Below are 13556 nucleotides of genomic sequence, written 5' to 3' on the forward strand. Positions count from 1 at the left end.
GTGGGAAGTATCTGCCAGATGTGGTGTGGACCAGGAATTAAACTCAGAAAAAGAAGGAACACTGAAGAGGAAGAGGGAAGGAGACAAAAGCATGTCAGATGTACTGGCTGGAGATGAGGGAATGAGGCCACTGTGTTTAACCATTAGATGCAGACTCAGGTTTTGTTCTTCAGCTCACCACAGGCCTCTTGAGTGACCTTGGGAAAATAATTTAATTCCTTATTCCTGATTTTCACACTCTTTTTCTGTCTTGCCTACTTAAGTTTCAAGCATTTAGGGCTGGGTCTATACACTTAGAGAATGGAGTAGCTTATGATGAATTTATTGGAACATAGTGATGTGATATGAATAATGCATTGGAATGATGCACCATCCTAATGACAGTTTACACAGGTTCCCTCCTTCCTGCCGGGAAGGTTAAATAACCTCTGTGGCTCTTTGAATTGCTGTGCTTTGCCTAAAGCTGCTCACCCAGTTTATGGCAGGAGTGCAGTGTCTACCCAGCTCGTAGGGTCAGACCAGTGCTTCCCAATTAACTGAGCTGTCAGGTTTGAAAGAGTAAATAATTCCCTGGAAGCATGTGGGTTTAAATGCAAGGCATAGCTGTGTGACCCCCTCATGTGAGAAAACAGAGGAATTATAAATTTCTGCCATAGGAAAAGCTTTTTCTTTGGCTGAGACTCCCATCAGGATTCAGTGCCTCTTGGGGGGGTTATGGGGCAGTTCAGGTTTAATGTCTGCCCCTTCCCTGCCTCCCAACATATGTCATGACTGTCTTCACAAGTCTTGGCGTAAACATTTATTTCCTCTGACCCCAGGAGAAAGGGAGAAAGGATCAGAGACATTTTTGCTGCTCCTTTGATGTGGGGCTGTGGAGCAGTGACAGGAACAGCAGACAAGTGAATGCTGTAGTGTGCTCCTGACTGGCAAAGTGCTGGAATCAGAGCTGAGGCAAAGCATTCCTATTCAAAATTAAAAAATAGTAGGGAGTGACAGGGAGAGAGGAGGCTAATTAAGGCTTTTTCTCTTCAGTGGTACTGAGGGCCTTGCCACAGATAGGCTGCGTTAATAAACTGAATAGTTAATAAATACAGAGGAAAGAGAAGAGGGCTGGCTGGTGGCTTCACTTGTAGCTGTTCTGGTATCTCCAAGTTTTGGTGGGAAGAGCTGGGATGACTCTGCTGGTGATCTGAGCAGCCTGGCAGCCCCTAAAGCTCCTTTACTAGCAGAATGCTGTGGCCACCACAGGTCCTGAGTGCTTGCCCTGTTGGGAGCAGGGTGGTGGTGACAGCCCTGCAGTCAAGGTGTGTGTCACCTGGAGCTCTGCAGGCCTCTGCAATGTCCTGGGAGCAGGGCTCCAGAGGGGCTGCTGGAGGCAGTGCTTGCTTGGAGAGCCAGCCCAGTGGTTCCCAGCTGCTTCCTCCCTGCTGCAGGGATGAGGTGTGCCCATGGGAATCTTGCCAGGTTGGGCTCCTGGAGGAACACAGTTTGTGGTCATTGGGAGTGGGGCTGTGGCCCAGCCCCATCCCTAATTGGCTACAGCTGTGAGAAGCAGGTGAACAACATTAAAAGCAATGAGCCATGGAGTGCCCAGGGGCACGGATCAATCACCAAAGGGAACAGAGGGCACACAGGTGCAGTGCATGAACAATGAGGGGTACAAAAGGCTGGGCTGAAGAACAGGAAGGGCAAATGCTTGAAGTCTTCTGAAGTGGTATGGTGTTACTCTGTATGGGCTGAAGCTTTCTGAACTTTTATGGCAATATTCTGTGTATTGTAGCTGTCTCAACTGCAGCATGTGCTGTGACAACTCCTGCTAGGGTTGAGGACCTGGCCCTGTTGGAGGGATCTGTGTGCTCCCCTGCATGGAACAGCCCTGTGTGTAAAGAGGCAGGTGCTTCATGTCCTGCCCTTTCAGAGGGATGGGGCACAGCAGTTTGGGGTGGCACATCCCCTCCCTGTGCTCAGGGTGCAGGTCATGGGGACTCTTTGTCATGCTGGCACCTGCTTGGTGTGACCTTACCATAAATGAGGCTCAAATGCTTGAGTCTACATACACAAAGGGATATTAAGACAAATGAGTGGAGTCTGATGTGCTCTGTAGCTCCTCTGGCTTGGCCTCAGCAAACAGTCCTGGGCTGCCTTGACCCTCTGGAAGCAGGAGCAAAGCCTCTTCCTCTGTGGCTTTAAATGCCCCTGGATGCTTGGAGTACCTGTCTGAACACTGCCAGAAGTTTGGCAGCCCTGGCGTTGGTCAGAACTGCTGGTCCCCTCCTGCCTGTTGGGCAATTCTGGCAGCCTGGTGAGTACAGGAAATTGGAAAAAAACCAGACCACATAGATACTGAAGTAGGAGAAATTTGCTAATGGTTAACATTGCCTTCGAAAGGCACTCCTGGTTTCATTGAATTAAGCTGCCTATGATGTAACTTTCTCTCTTATTCAGCACATGCTTTCCACTGCTGTCAAAGGGCAGTTAGCATCTAGGAGTCTCCTTTAGGAGCTAGAAAAGAAAGTCCATTAATTTCCCTTTGAGAATGAGAGGAGCTGCAGTTGTATTGTCTGAATCACAAAGCTTCCAGGAAAAGTGAGAGCTCCAGCCTGCAGCCTCCGAAGATCATTAGTGAAGTTTTTCTTTATTTCTGTGGGAATAGAACAGTGTCTGGGGCAATTAGCAGCACTGTAATGCAGCAGGTTGCTCAGTGAGTACAGAGCAGCCCTGAGAGCTGTGCTCCTTTGTAGTAGCAGATGAACTTTTTAACCTTTGCCTGCCAAGTTCACCTGAGGAAAACTGCCTGACATATTGCCCAGCTATAACTTCTGTGGCTACTCTGCAAAGCTCATTCAAATATGAGTTAATGACTTCAATATTGACGTCATACTCCATCTGCCTACAGAAATGCAGTTATAGGATCTGCCTTTATGGTAGGCTGGGGCAAGTAACACAGTGCAAACTCATCCCCAAGGTTCCATATTGAGTGTGAAGTGTTCAGGAAATGCAACTGTGAAGTTATAAAATCTTACACATAATTGCTTCAAACTACATCCTGATAGACTACATACTGATAGACTAGTCCTGGAGGAAGTTAATTAGAAAGTCTTTGGGCAATCTGCTCAGTTTAATTCTGGTTCTACATCCTGCTAGGTCAAAGTGTCTGGCTGCTATTGCTAATCGTCTTCTAAAAAAATGCTGGCATGTCTGAGGAGCTGCATGTCATGAATGCCTGTGCCTTCACTGCAGGCTTTTTTTTTACATATTATCTGATCAGATTTTGCAGTTAGAGATGCAGCTGCACTTACCTGCCTGGAAGAGTAGTGAGTGGGCTGAAGTAATGTTGGGAAATAGGAAGAGTGATCTTTCTTGGCTGATTTAATTAAAAAACAGAACAAACAAAACCACAGGTTCCCTCCCTTCCAGAAGGCCTTAAGCTCACAACTTTGTTAGCAATTCTGTGGTCTGACTTGCCTGAGCTTCTTAAACTGAAGAGGGAAGAGATGCCTGAAACAAAGAGTATCCAAGAACTATGGGACATTCCTTAGATCTTAGTTATAAGGGGCAAAAGTGCTGCCTCAAGTTGGAGAGCAAACCTTTTAGGGTGAGTGGGTAGTAGTCTGTACATTCTACATATGCATTCTTTAGGATATCTAACAAGAGAATCTGATGGAGGTGTGATTAGTGTAGAATAACTCTAAGATACAATCTTGTTTTTCTGGTGTAGTCCTGAACTGGGCACATTATTCCTTGGCTCTACTGATGCAGCAACATGTGTGGTGGAAACCAGGCCTCTTGTACTACAGCACAAAGCAGTTTTTGTCAGAAAAGTTTATCATGGATGTCCTCTGCTGATTTCCACTGGCTACAAAGCATTAGCACTGCCTCTGCAGTGAATAATATGAGCCAGATGTTGACTGCACCCCATAGATGGGCATCAGAGAGATGTCCTTGTCTTGGGGTTAGCTGAATTTCCTGGGACAAGTAAGTTGGAATTTAGGAGAACTCATGTTTGGGAAGGAAATCCCAGGGTACCACAAGTAGGTGCCTTTGCAGAGAGCACAACCTGCATCACCAGCACAGATGGGTGACAGACTGCAGGGATGTGCTTCCCTGGCATTCCCAGAATGGCTGCAGGAGCTCAGCACCTTATTGAAGGAGATCTGCCATGTGGCAACGATAACAACGTGCTTGCACAAGTTTTGGTGTTGCAAAGTTAATGAAATGGGAAGCAAAGATTAGAAAAAAAAAAAGGTGTATAAACAGCTTTTGAAAGGTAGTCAAATTGGTTTTTTTGAGACAGGAGATTAAATGGCCCAAGAGAGAATTCAGCCAGGGTAAATATCTGCTCTTGCTACTTCTCACTGCTTCCATTGGATGACAGATGCTCACTTTAGATGTATATGAGAACCAATTTCTCAGGGAGTGCTTGTCTCAAAAATAGATTAGTGTGTCCAGGAAAGTGTAGATGTGACACTTGAACTTGCACAAAGGTATTATTAGAAAGTTTGAAAAATTCTGCATGGTGGAATACACTTCCATCATGAGAAAATCCAAGACTATGTGAAGCAGGAAGATATTCAACATGAGTTTCACTTTCTTTGGAAGGGCATTGTGTGCTTTATCCCTTTCCTTTATCATTGATGTGAGAAACACATATAATGCTTTCTAAAAAATGGGAGCATATGCATATGTCCCCAGACATGTCTAAAGTGTTGTAAGGAATACTAAACTAGGTGATAATGCTTTTCCTAGCAAGCTGTGCCCTGAAGGCTTAAGGTAAGGCAACTGTGACACTGCTCTTTCATCAGAACGTGCTTTGTAGGCTCTCACTGCATTTGAACAAAGTCTTGGCTTTTAAAAAGCTCTAATTTCAGCATTTATTATTTCTGCCACTTGTGAAGAGGATTAGTGACATTGCTGTGCCTGTCATGAGTAATCCCTAAGCCAGTCGTGGGAACAGTGAAATCTGTGGGGAATGTTCAAAGTACATGGGCTCTGTACATTACCCCAAAGTGGGGAAGAGGCAGCTCTCTGGCCACAGAGAAGAGGCACAGACTCTTCCAGGCATTTTCCTGGGGAAGGCTGTGAGAAGATTGGAGAAAAAAATGATCTCCTCTTGCTTGCCCCTGCTGTTGTGCACATGTGGGATGTGTTATGGAGATTTGTTTACCAAAAGGTGATTCCTTAATTGGACAGTGGATGGTGTTTGGGTTGACTGAATGATTAAGTCACAGCTGTATGGGACTGTCTGTAAGGGTTAAGAGCTTCTTAATAGTGTAGTATGGTATAGTAGAATAAAGCAATTGTTCAGCCTTCTGCAATCATGGAGTCAATGATGATTATTACCTGGATGGGGGCCTGTGGTGACAAAGGCTGGATCAAGCTCTTGGTGATTCTTCACATACTCCTCTCAAGACAACAGGTTACTTAAATCAGACTGTGTCTGCTGCTCTGTGATTGTGAAGGGAGAGCATGCACACAGCTGTAAAAATGCCTTCCTCACAGAGTTGGGATTTGATGTGCCAATCAGCTGTAGGCCATGGGAGTCATTTTTTGTGGCTGCTTTTGTGGTAAAGAACAAGAGGGAGCTGGTCAGGTAGTAATGAGTGATTCCAAGTGACTTATAAAAGTGTAGCATTGATTATTTATTGCAAATGATGGATTTATAACCTAAAAAGATCTCATGATAATGCATGTCTCATGGCATTATTAGTGGAAGTGGTGAAAAAACTAGTTTAAATTGCTTCTGTTCACTGTGGTCTCACCAAGTGAGTAAACATACCTTTGTAGGATAATTAATTGTCTGAGCTGGATATAGAATTGACACCATTACCTGTAAAATGATTGTTACCGGCTTGATGCCACTAGTAATTGTCTTCATTATAACTAAGGAATTAAGTGTCATCTGTAGGCTGCACTTCAGGCACAAATTCTCATGGTACTCAGTCCAGAATAAACACAAGTGTGTTATTGATTACATCATTACCAGGATAAGCAAACTTAAGGGTGTCAAACTTGTTATCACCAGGGAGAGAAAAAATTTTGAGCTGAACCACAAAGATGAAGGTTTTATTTGTCCAACCTAGAACCACAAAGCTTTATGTAGAACCTCTGAGTCTTAAAATTCAATTCAAAATGTTAGCAAATATCTTGCTAGTTGCATCATCTTGCTGACTTTTATCAGCATTAAACAGAATAAATGGGAGAAGTCCATCACTGGTATAAATCTAGAAGGAGTAGTAAGAGTAGGCACACATCACTTTCCAGCAGCAGCAAATCAGATTCTTAATTGATGTAAACCAATGAAGATCACCTTGGGTTGGACATGTTCTCTGTTTGAAAGAAACTTCAAGGGGCAGATTTGCCAAAGACGGGAAAAAATGAAAGGTAAAAATTAACTGCAGTAGAGCAGGTTTAACTTTAGGTAAGGGCTTTAGTTATCTTAGACAAATTGGTAAAATACCAACATGTAAAGTGAAATATAAGCAGCTAAATTAAATACAAGATGCTAATTTTTACAAATGCTTTAGTTTTCACTTCATTCTATGTTTTGCCTTTGAACCAGAGGCAAGTTAGCTCTGGCCCATCAAACTGTATGAGAAATTTAATCAGCACCACTATTATGCAAATAATCTGGCAAGATAAAATGACAAATAATACCCTACAAACCCTGTGCAATGGGTAGTCCCTGGAGCAATCTGCATAACTGCTCACCCCTTGGTAAAGGAAACCAAGCTTTTGCAGTTTTTGATTGCATGGACTTTTAACAGCCCCAAATTAAACCTTCAAAAGGAGTGTAAGCACATGAACTGATATATGGGCTGGGTTTGTGTGGAGGACAATTCTTCCTGGATAGCAGTGTTTATTTTGGGAGGGTGTTCATTGTGTCTCAAGCATGTGTGGGATATGATGAGACTGGGACTCATTTTTCCCTGAATTTGTGCATTCCAGGTGCTCCTCTGAGGAGGGCTCTAAAGGTGTGTTTTGCTCCAAAAGTGCCGGAGCAAGTGGATTTACTGAGATGTGGGAAGGTAGAGCCATAACAAAAAATACTAGGTGATCTTGGGTAAAACCTAGACAAGGTAGTTATTGAGAAAGAGGAGGGATTTGCTGGCAAAAGGAGAGTGAAAAGCTCTAGATATAATCAGAGATTTCTCCTGTGGTCTCTTGCTGGATCAACTGAGAGAGTCTGGTGGAAAATTCTTCTTCCTTGCCCACCATGCCCCAAAAGCAGGTGGGAACATTCTTAACTTTGCTCAGAAGTGTTGATTTTTTGATAATTTCTGGTAATTTTCTGGAATTTTTTTAAGAATCCAGAGTAAATGAAAATCAAGATCAAACCCATCATTACTGGGTATAAAGCGCTATCATATAAATTCCAGCAAATTATTTGCAAGAAATATTTTGAAGCAATAGAATTAGTTGGATGGTTTAGTCACCTAAAAGGGACTTGGCCAAGACATTGTAGGAATGGGTTTGTGGATTTCTCTTTTTTCCTGTGCTACTTCTGATTCACTATATTATCTAAGCATGTCTTTTAGTGTCTCAGCTGCTTCTCTGTGTAAAACTCCATGTAGCTATGTTTCAGGGTGTTGTGCTAATGCTTCTTAATGTTCACAGATTATTTCAGCTCTTTGTAACATAGAAACATGAAATTACTACACACAAAAATATGTGGCCCAGCACTAGTGATGTGCAAAAATGAATTAATGTGTTTGCTAATGTTTGTAAAGCATAGATCCAATCAAATCAACCTTTAACTTTGGGTAAAGTAGACTTAAAGGAGTTCTGGTATTTCCTACAGGCTCTTCTCAAATCATTAATATGCACAATGAATTAAAAAAAATTAAATTCCTGATTTGAATTATAACTTTAATAATTGACCTTGGAAGCCTAATCAGAAAGACATGGGTGTTGCCTTCTGATACAAGGCAGGCGGCCTGGTTTCAGGAAACAGCACGGCGACCCCCTTCCCCGGGGTCGCTCGGGCCTAAGAAACACGCGGACACCAATATGGTGGAGGATCAAAGGCCTTTATTCTCTCTTCTCGTGGGGTTTTATAGTCTAAGGGGCTTCTACATCAGGTGGGGGTCTGTCTTTACCATCTATGGTTAGTAGGGATGGAAAGTTACCTGGGCAAGTGGAAAGTTACCGGAATCCGGTTTAGGGGGCTACATTCCTATGTTAATTTTCTTATCTAAGGGGGCAGGGGCCCTGTCTTCCCGTAACATCACGAGATCTTCCGAACGCCAGGCCCTATCTGCTACGCATGGGATACATAAGGCCAACTTCAAAATTCTCTTGGGGATGTATACCCTTCAAAGACCCAACTGAAAGCAGCAATTGGTGGCTTGAAGAAAAGGGTTTCTGTGGCTGGACTTTTAGAATTTTTTTTCAGGAAACAGTTCAGTTGATCAAATCCACCCTTGGAAGAGCTCTGATGGTTCCTCAATGATGATCCTGTTCTAACAGCTGTGTACAGGTGTAGCTTTGAAATCTCTGCTGTAGTTTAGTTTGCTTATGCGTGTCAGCTACAATGTAGGGTGTAACAGTAGGAATAAATGCACAGAAGCCTTTTTGTTCTTGGTAATTCTGCAATTCTCTTTGACAAAGAATTTTTCTTTGCAATGTTTTCTTTGGGAAAATGTCAATATTCTTGTATGCACTCTCCTATCTGTAAGGTAAAACTTTTGGCCTGTACCTGGTAGGTAAATTGGGTTCCAGTAAGGTGGCTTTCAGTTTACTGTTCGTATCCTATTAATTTCAGATCCACACTAGGAGGATACAAAAGTATTATGCTGTGAATGGGATGTCTCCTTTGGTTTGCAAATTTCTAAACAGTTCCTGGGAAATCATGAGTACTTGTACAAACTTTCCAGAATGACATATTTGACAGTGTACCATTGAGTCAATTGAGGCATCCCATTATATGAGTGAGTCAAAGCAGAAATCTTATTTGCTTTATTTCTGGTATCCGCTTTGAAGGATTGGTCTGTGACGTGTAGAATCCTACATTGACTTTACAGTTCCTCTGCCATGTCTGTTTCCCAGGTAGGTTTCGTCATTGTGGGATTGCATAATTTAGTTTGAAAGAGGAACGTGCTGTTTCCAAATGTATTGGTTTCTCTGGGTCTGTGTCGAAGGCACTGGAGATGGTAGTTCATGTTCGTACTCAGATGTTTATTTCTTATCAGTAAAACAGTCTCACAACCATGAGTTCGGCAGCTTTTCATTAGCAAGGCACAAAATGGCCAATCTCTTGTTACAAGGTGTTTTACAATGAAACTTTCCAATTAAGAACTGACACCTAGATTATTTCCCTTTTAACCCAATAACTAATCCCAAAGAGCTGCAATGTGGACTTTTCTGTACAATTACAAAATGCCACCCAAACCCATGAAGAAGCATGAAGAAGAAACCCAGGACAACACCCTGTGCCCTCCATCTTGCTTCCATCCACAACATACTACAAATCCCAAAACCTAAATTCCACACCCAAGTGATACACCTACACTACTCTCTATAATCTTTCACATTTTTGTGGATTCTAGTCTACTTTGAAGTCTAGGAAACTTTCTCCATGAGTGAGGGTCTAAGTCAGTACTCCCCTGAGGGTCAGGGCCCCCCAGAGCAGACACAGAAATATTCCCAGTGTTCTGGGTTTCCACACAAACTCTCCTTGTATCTCCAGTTAAGTTTGTGGCATCTTTCACTCTTTTCCAGTGGATGCTGAGGTGACATTCCAGCCCCCTGCTTTCCAACAGCCAGGTAGCCAGCACGGTTCACTGAGACTGTCTCCCCATCATGCTGGACTTGGGCTGTGCTGGCAATCCACAAACCTCACACATATTCCTTGCCGTGGTGGTTGAGGAGGGCTGGAGGTGCTGCCTCTCTCCTCAACAACATGGAGGAGAAGGGATGCAGGTGTGGCAGAAAGACTTCTGGCCAGCTAGAGACACACTGAAAGGCAAGCATGCTATGAAGAAGAGATCCCTTGTGCCCTCTGGGTTCCCACTGCAGTGCTTTAACTGAAGCATTTTGTGGTGTGGGACAGAAGGGGAAGCTCTATCTGGTAAAGGTGTGCTTTATTAGAAGAAATTCTGGGGCCAGAGAAATTACAGCTAGCTCTGAATTTCTCATCTCTAATTGTGTGCATATTGGAAAAGTTAGAGAGATGGGGAAAACAGGTATGGATGCTTCATTTCAGGGTTGTCCGTCTAGCAGAGCAGTGACCTCAGGCATAGCATTCACAAAATTAAGTCTGTATATAAAGCAAGAAGCTCATTTAGGGTCTGCTGTTGTTTTAGGCCTGAAAAGCTTGTTGTCATCATGCTGCTTGCTCTAACAAATAGAAAAACAGTAAATTATTTTGGACTCTAGATTTATTTTCTTTAGACTACTAAGAGGATATAGGGTGGCAAAGAAACCAAAGTTAACCATTGTTTGGCAGAGACCATCTCTCTTCCTCAGGTAAGAGAGGACAGCAGGAACCTCTCTGTTTTCTACCTCCCCAGGGGGAAACAAGGCACTCTGTCTCCACTGCTATTTCTGCTTCTGTCTGTGTCTCTGGAGTTTTCCATCTTGATTTTTTGTCCTGACTTGTTGGGAATGTAGTTCTGGTACTTTTTGTTAAAGGATGTCACACAAAGAGAAGCATGCCAATTGCTACAGCTCCTGTAGGTGGTGACTGAATTACAAAAGTGTCACCTGCAGGACACTCAGGCTGGAGGAAGGCAGCTGGCTTGATCCTGAAATGCAGGAACACAGCTGCAATAAAGGAGAATCCCCTCATCCTCACCAAGGAGCCACTGACTCTCCCACTAGGCAGATGCTCTTTTCTGCAGCCAGGTCTCCTCTTGACTGAGGTCAGAAATAGGAGGTGCAGAGGAGAGTGCATGGCCAAGGGTGGAGGTCTGCTGCCTTCACTGTGAAGGAAGTCAAGAAGGGCAATGAATCCAGGCTTTGATTCAGTGGAACAAGCCTAATTGAGGCCTGGGGTAACACTCTGCCCGATGGACACACTGTGGATTCTCCATACTGATGATCATGTTCTTGGCCAGTCTCCAGGGTTCCAAAGCTGCTTAGGAAATACTACAGGGCTCAGATATTAAGGTTGGAGTTGGCCAGGTAAATCCTTTAAGCTGAGCATAGAGGCCTAGGGAAGGAATGCTTAGTGAAGTCAGAAAAGCTGACTGGGGGCTGTAATTTGTTTTGTTAGGGGGAAAAAGTACTGGCAATAGAAAGATTTTAACTGGGATTAAAAGCACAAATACGAGGGAGGGCTTAAATTTCTTTTCCAGATACTGAAGATGAAGAACCACAAGAGGAAAACAATGGACTAGTCAGAGTACAGGCAATGGAGAAGTGCTGAATAGAGAGCGTGGTACAGGTTCAGTTTGCACCAAATGGAAGAAGCTGCTTGTACTTGAAATGAGAAAACTAAAGTTACCGGCTGAGGGGAGAAAAGTGCACAGAATCTCCCGAAATCCTGTGTGTTTTAGGAACACTTGTGATTTCAAAAAATGTTTGATTTCCTTCATGGAACAGGAACCAGCTGACAATAAAAGAATGGAAGTTAATTCCAGTGAATGCAGTCATGAAACATTTCCTGAGGAGAGCTCAGTGTCATTGGAGCAGGTGGGGAAACAGCAGAATCAGATGTCTGAATAAGATATTAAATGTAAGTATCTGGTTACTCGGGTGTCTAAATTCTTGCTGCTTAAACATGCTGATCAAAGACCTACTTCTGCAATCAGACTTTTTTTTCCAACAGTGCATGCTTTTTGTGTGTTGACAACAGGCCTGAATACATGTGCTTGTACCATGTTTTTAGGGTATCTGGTCAGGTTTTGGCTGCTGTTACACTGTCTTAAGAATGCCCAGCAGAAATCAAAAGGGAAAGGAAATTTTTCTTGATAAAATGTGAATGGTGAGATGCACCAGCAAAAAAACCAACCACAGCACCTTATTGAACACAAGTTTGAAAAAGTCAAATAAAAGACATTGATGTGTTTAACACGGTCCTTGGGAAGCACAGCCCAGGAGAAGGGAATTAAATGAGGGAAAGACATTGAAGCAATGTCAGGAAGACTGCATGAAGGGAGCAGTAAGCCAGCCTTGAGTCATTAACCTGCAGAGCAGAAGAAGGCAACTGAATAGGGGACAAATGTAAGGAAGCATATGTCATCACCTTTCCAGACAAACAACCTGTATCAGAGAGGTATTCACCCTTCTGTTGGCAGCATGGTCAGAAGCTGAGGTGGCAGTGATCCACTGTGGAGTGTGATTCTGCAGTCTAGCATTGCTTCTGCACTCAGACATGGGCTGAAGAGTCTGAAACGTGTGGCATGAGTCCTGAATCAATTTGAGTTTTCAGTGGAGATACACAAGATTTTGGCATAGAGATTGTTGTCAGATCTATTCAAGAAATTCCTTCAGGGGAGTCACTGCCAGAACCTATTTATTATTATTCAGTTTACATGCTTCAAAGGAACTTTTAAAGTCACAGTTGTGTATGAATCAAAGTGGATTGTGCGTAAAAGCTTAACTGAAGGCAGTTGTGGTCTTAAGACATGGAGGAGATAGACTCAGAGCTGAAGGAATTAAAAAATGAAATATCAAAATTCATCTATCCCAGCTTTCCTTTCTTGCTCCTGAAGTTCTGTGGTTCTAAATGGGAAACTCAAAGTACCTGGTCATAATCATAGATGAAATGTCTGTGTGAACACTGTAACTCTGCTTGGCTTAGTCTGTGGACATGTTTATACAGAAGGTCTCCTGTTGAACTTGGGTGCATTCAACTCAGTGTGGCACCACCTCCAAGACTGCTGTGTAATCAGTTTGCCTCTTGTGGAACTGCTTGGCCCAGGCTGAATGCCATGCTGCCTAAGAGAAGGCTTAAAATGCAGAATATGGCAGCAAATAAGTATCCTCTGACATCTCAGTGGAATAAGAGCTCTAGACCTCTTTTGACTTCAAAAGTCACTTGGTACCTCTTCATCAGAGCATTGTCATCTTTTCAGAGAATGTTGTCTGCCTGTGCTTTTCCAAGTATGGGGTTTGTCCTGTTAAAGAAGGTGTCATTTGGAGTGAGTTCCCCTTTTCCTTGAGGAAAGCGAGTTCCAATGCATTGCCATAACTTTGCAACCAGATCATCATTCTAACTCTCACTTCTGTACCTTAAAGGTGCTCATTTAAAATACTGTGTGAGGTGGGGGATAAACAGATAAAGAGTTTTATAGCTCTAGTGTGTGCAGTGATCTTCATACATGCTTAACATGGAAAGGCTAAAAAAAGAGAAGTGGTAAATTTGGTTCTTGAATTTTTCGTTGGGAATCACTGAAGAGGATTATAAAGTCTCACCAAGCAAGAGTGACAAGAGCTTGCTTTCTCCAGGCAGGGAAATGAATACTCTCAATTATATGATGATATTCAAATGATTCAATAGCAGACATAGTCTGAGTTGCCTCACTCTTCTTAGGAGATGAGAGAAAGGCTGTGGATGGGTAAAAACCTGTCAGGATGGCTGGGCTCAGAGAGTGGTGGTGAAAGGAGTTAAATGC

The 13556-nt window shown here is 43.1% G+C and overlaps 1 protein-coding gene across 7 annotated transcripts in view; it reads left to right on the forward strand.

Moving 5' to 3' along the window:
- XDH (xanthine dehydrogenase) overlaps positions 1–13556 on the forward strand; it is a 76849-nt gene that overhangs the window by 3925 nt on the left and 59368 nt on the right. For 2 of the 7 annotated variants that reach the window (XM_064709527.1, XM_064709529.1), the window contains exon 2: positions 11295–11674. The exons of 4 other annotated variants lie outside the window; for them this stretch is intronic. In XM_064709527.1, the coding sequence (XP_064565597.1) occupies positions 11591–11674 (84 nt within the window). In that variant the 5' untranslated portion in view covers positions 11295–11590. Of the gene's footprint in view, positions 1–11294; positions 11675–13556 lie in introns of those variants that run through there. One more of the 7 variants, XM_064709534.1, reaches the window with a different exon arrangement.

This window comes from Zonotrichia leucophrys, chromosome 3 (genome assembly GCF_028769735.1).
Source record: "Zonotrichia leucophrys gambelii isolate GWCS_2022_RI chromosome 3, RI_Zleu_2.0, whole genome shotgun sequence".
NCBI classification, from domain to species: Eukaryota; Metazoa; Chordata; class Aves; order Passeriformes; family Passerellidae; genus Zonotrichia; species Zonotrichia leucophrys.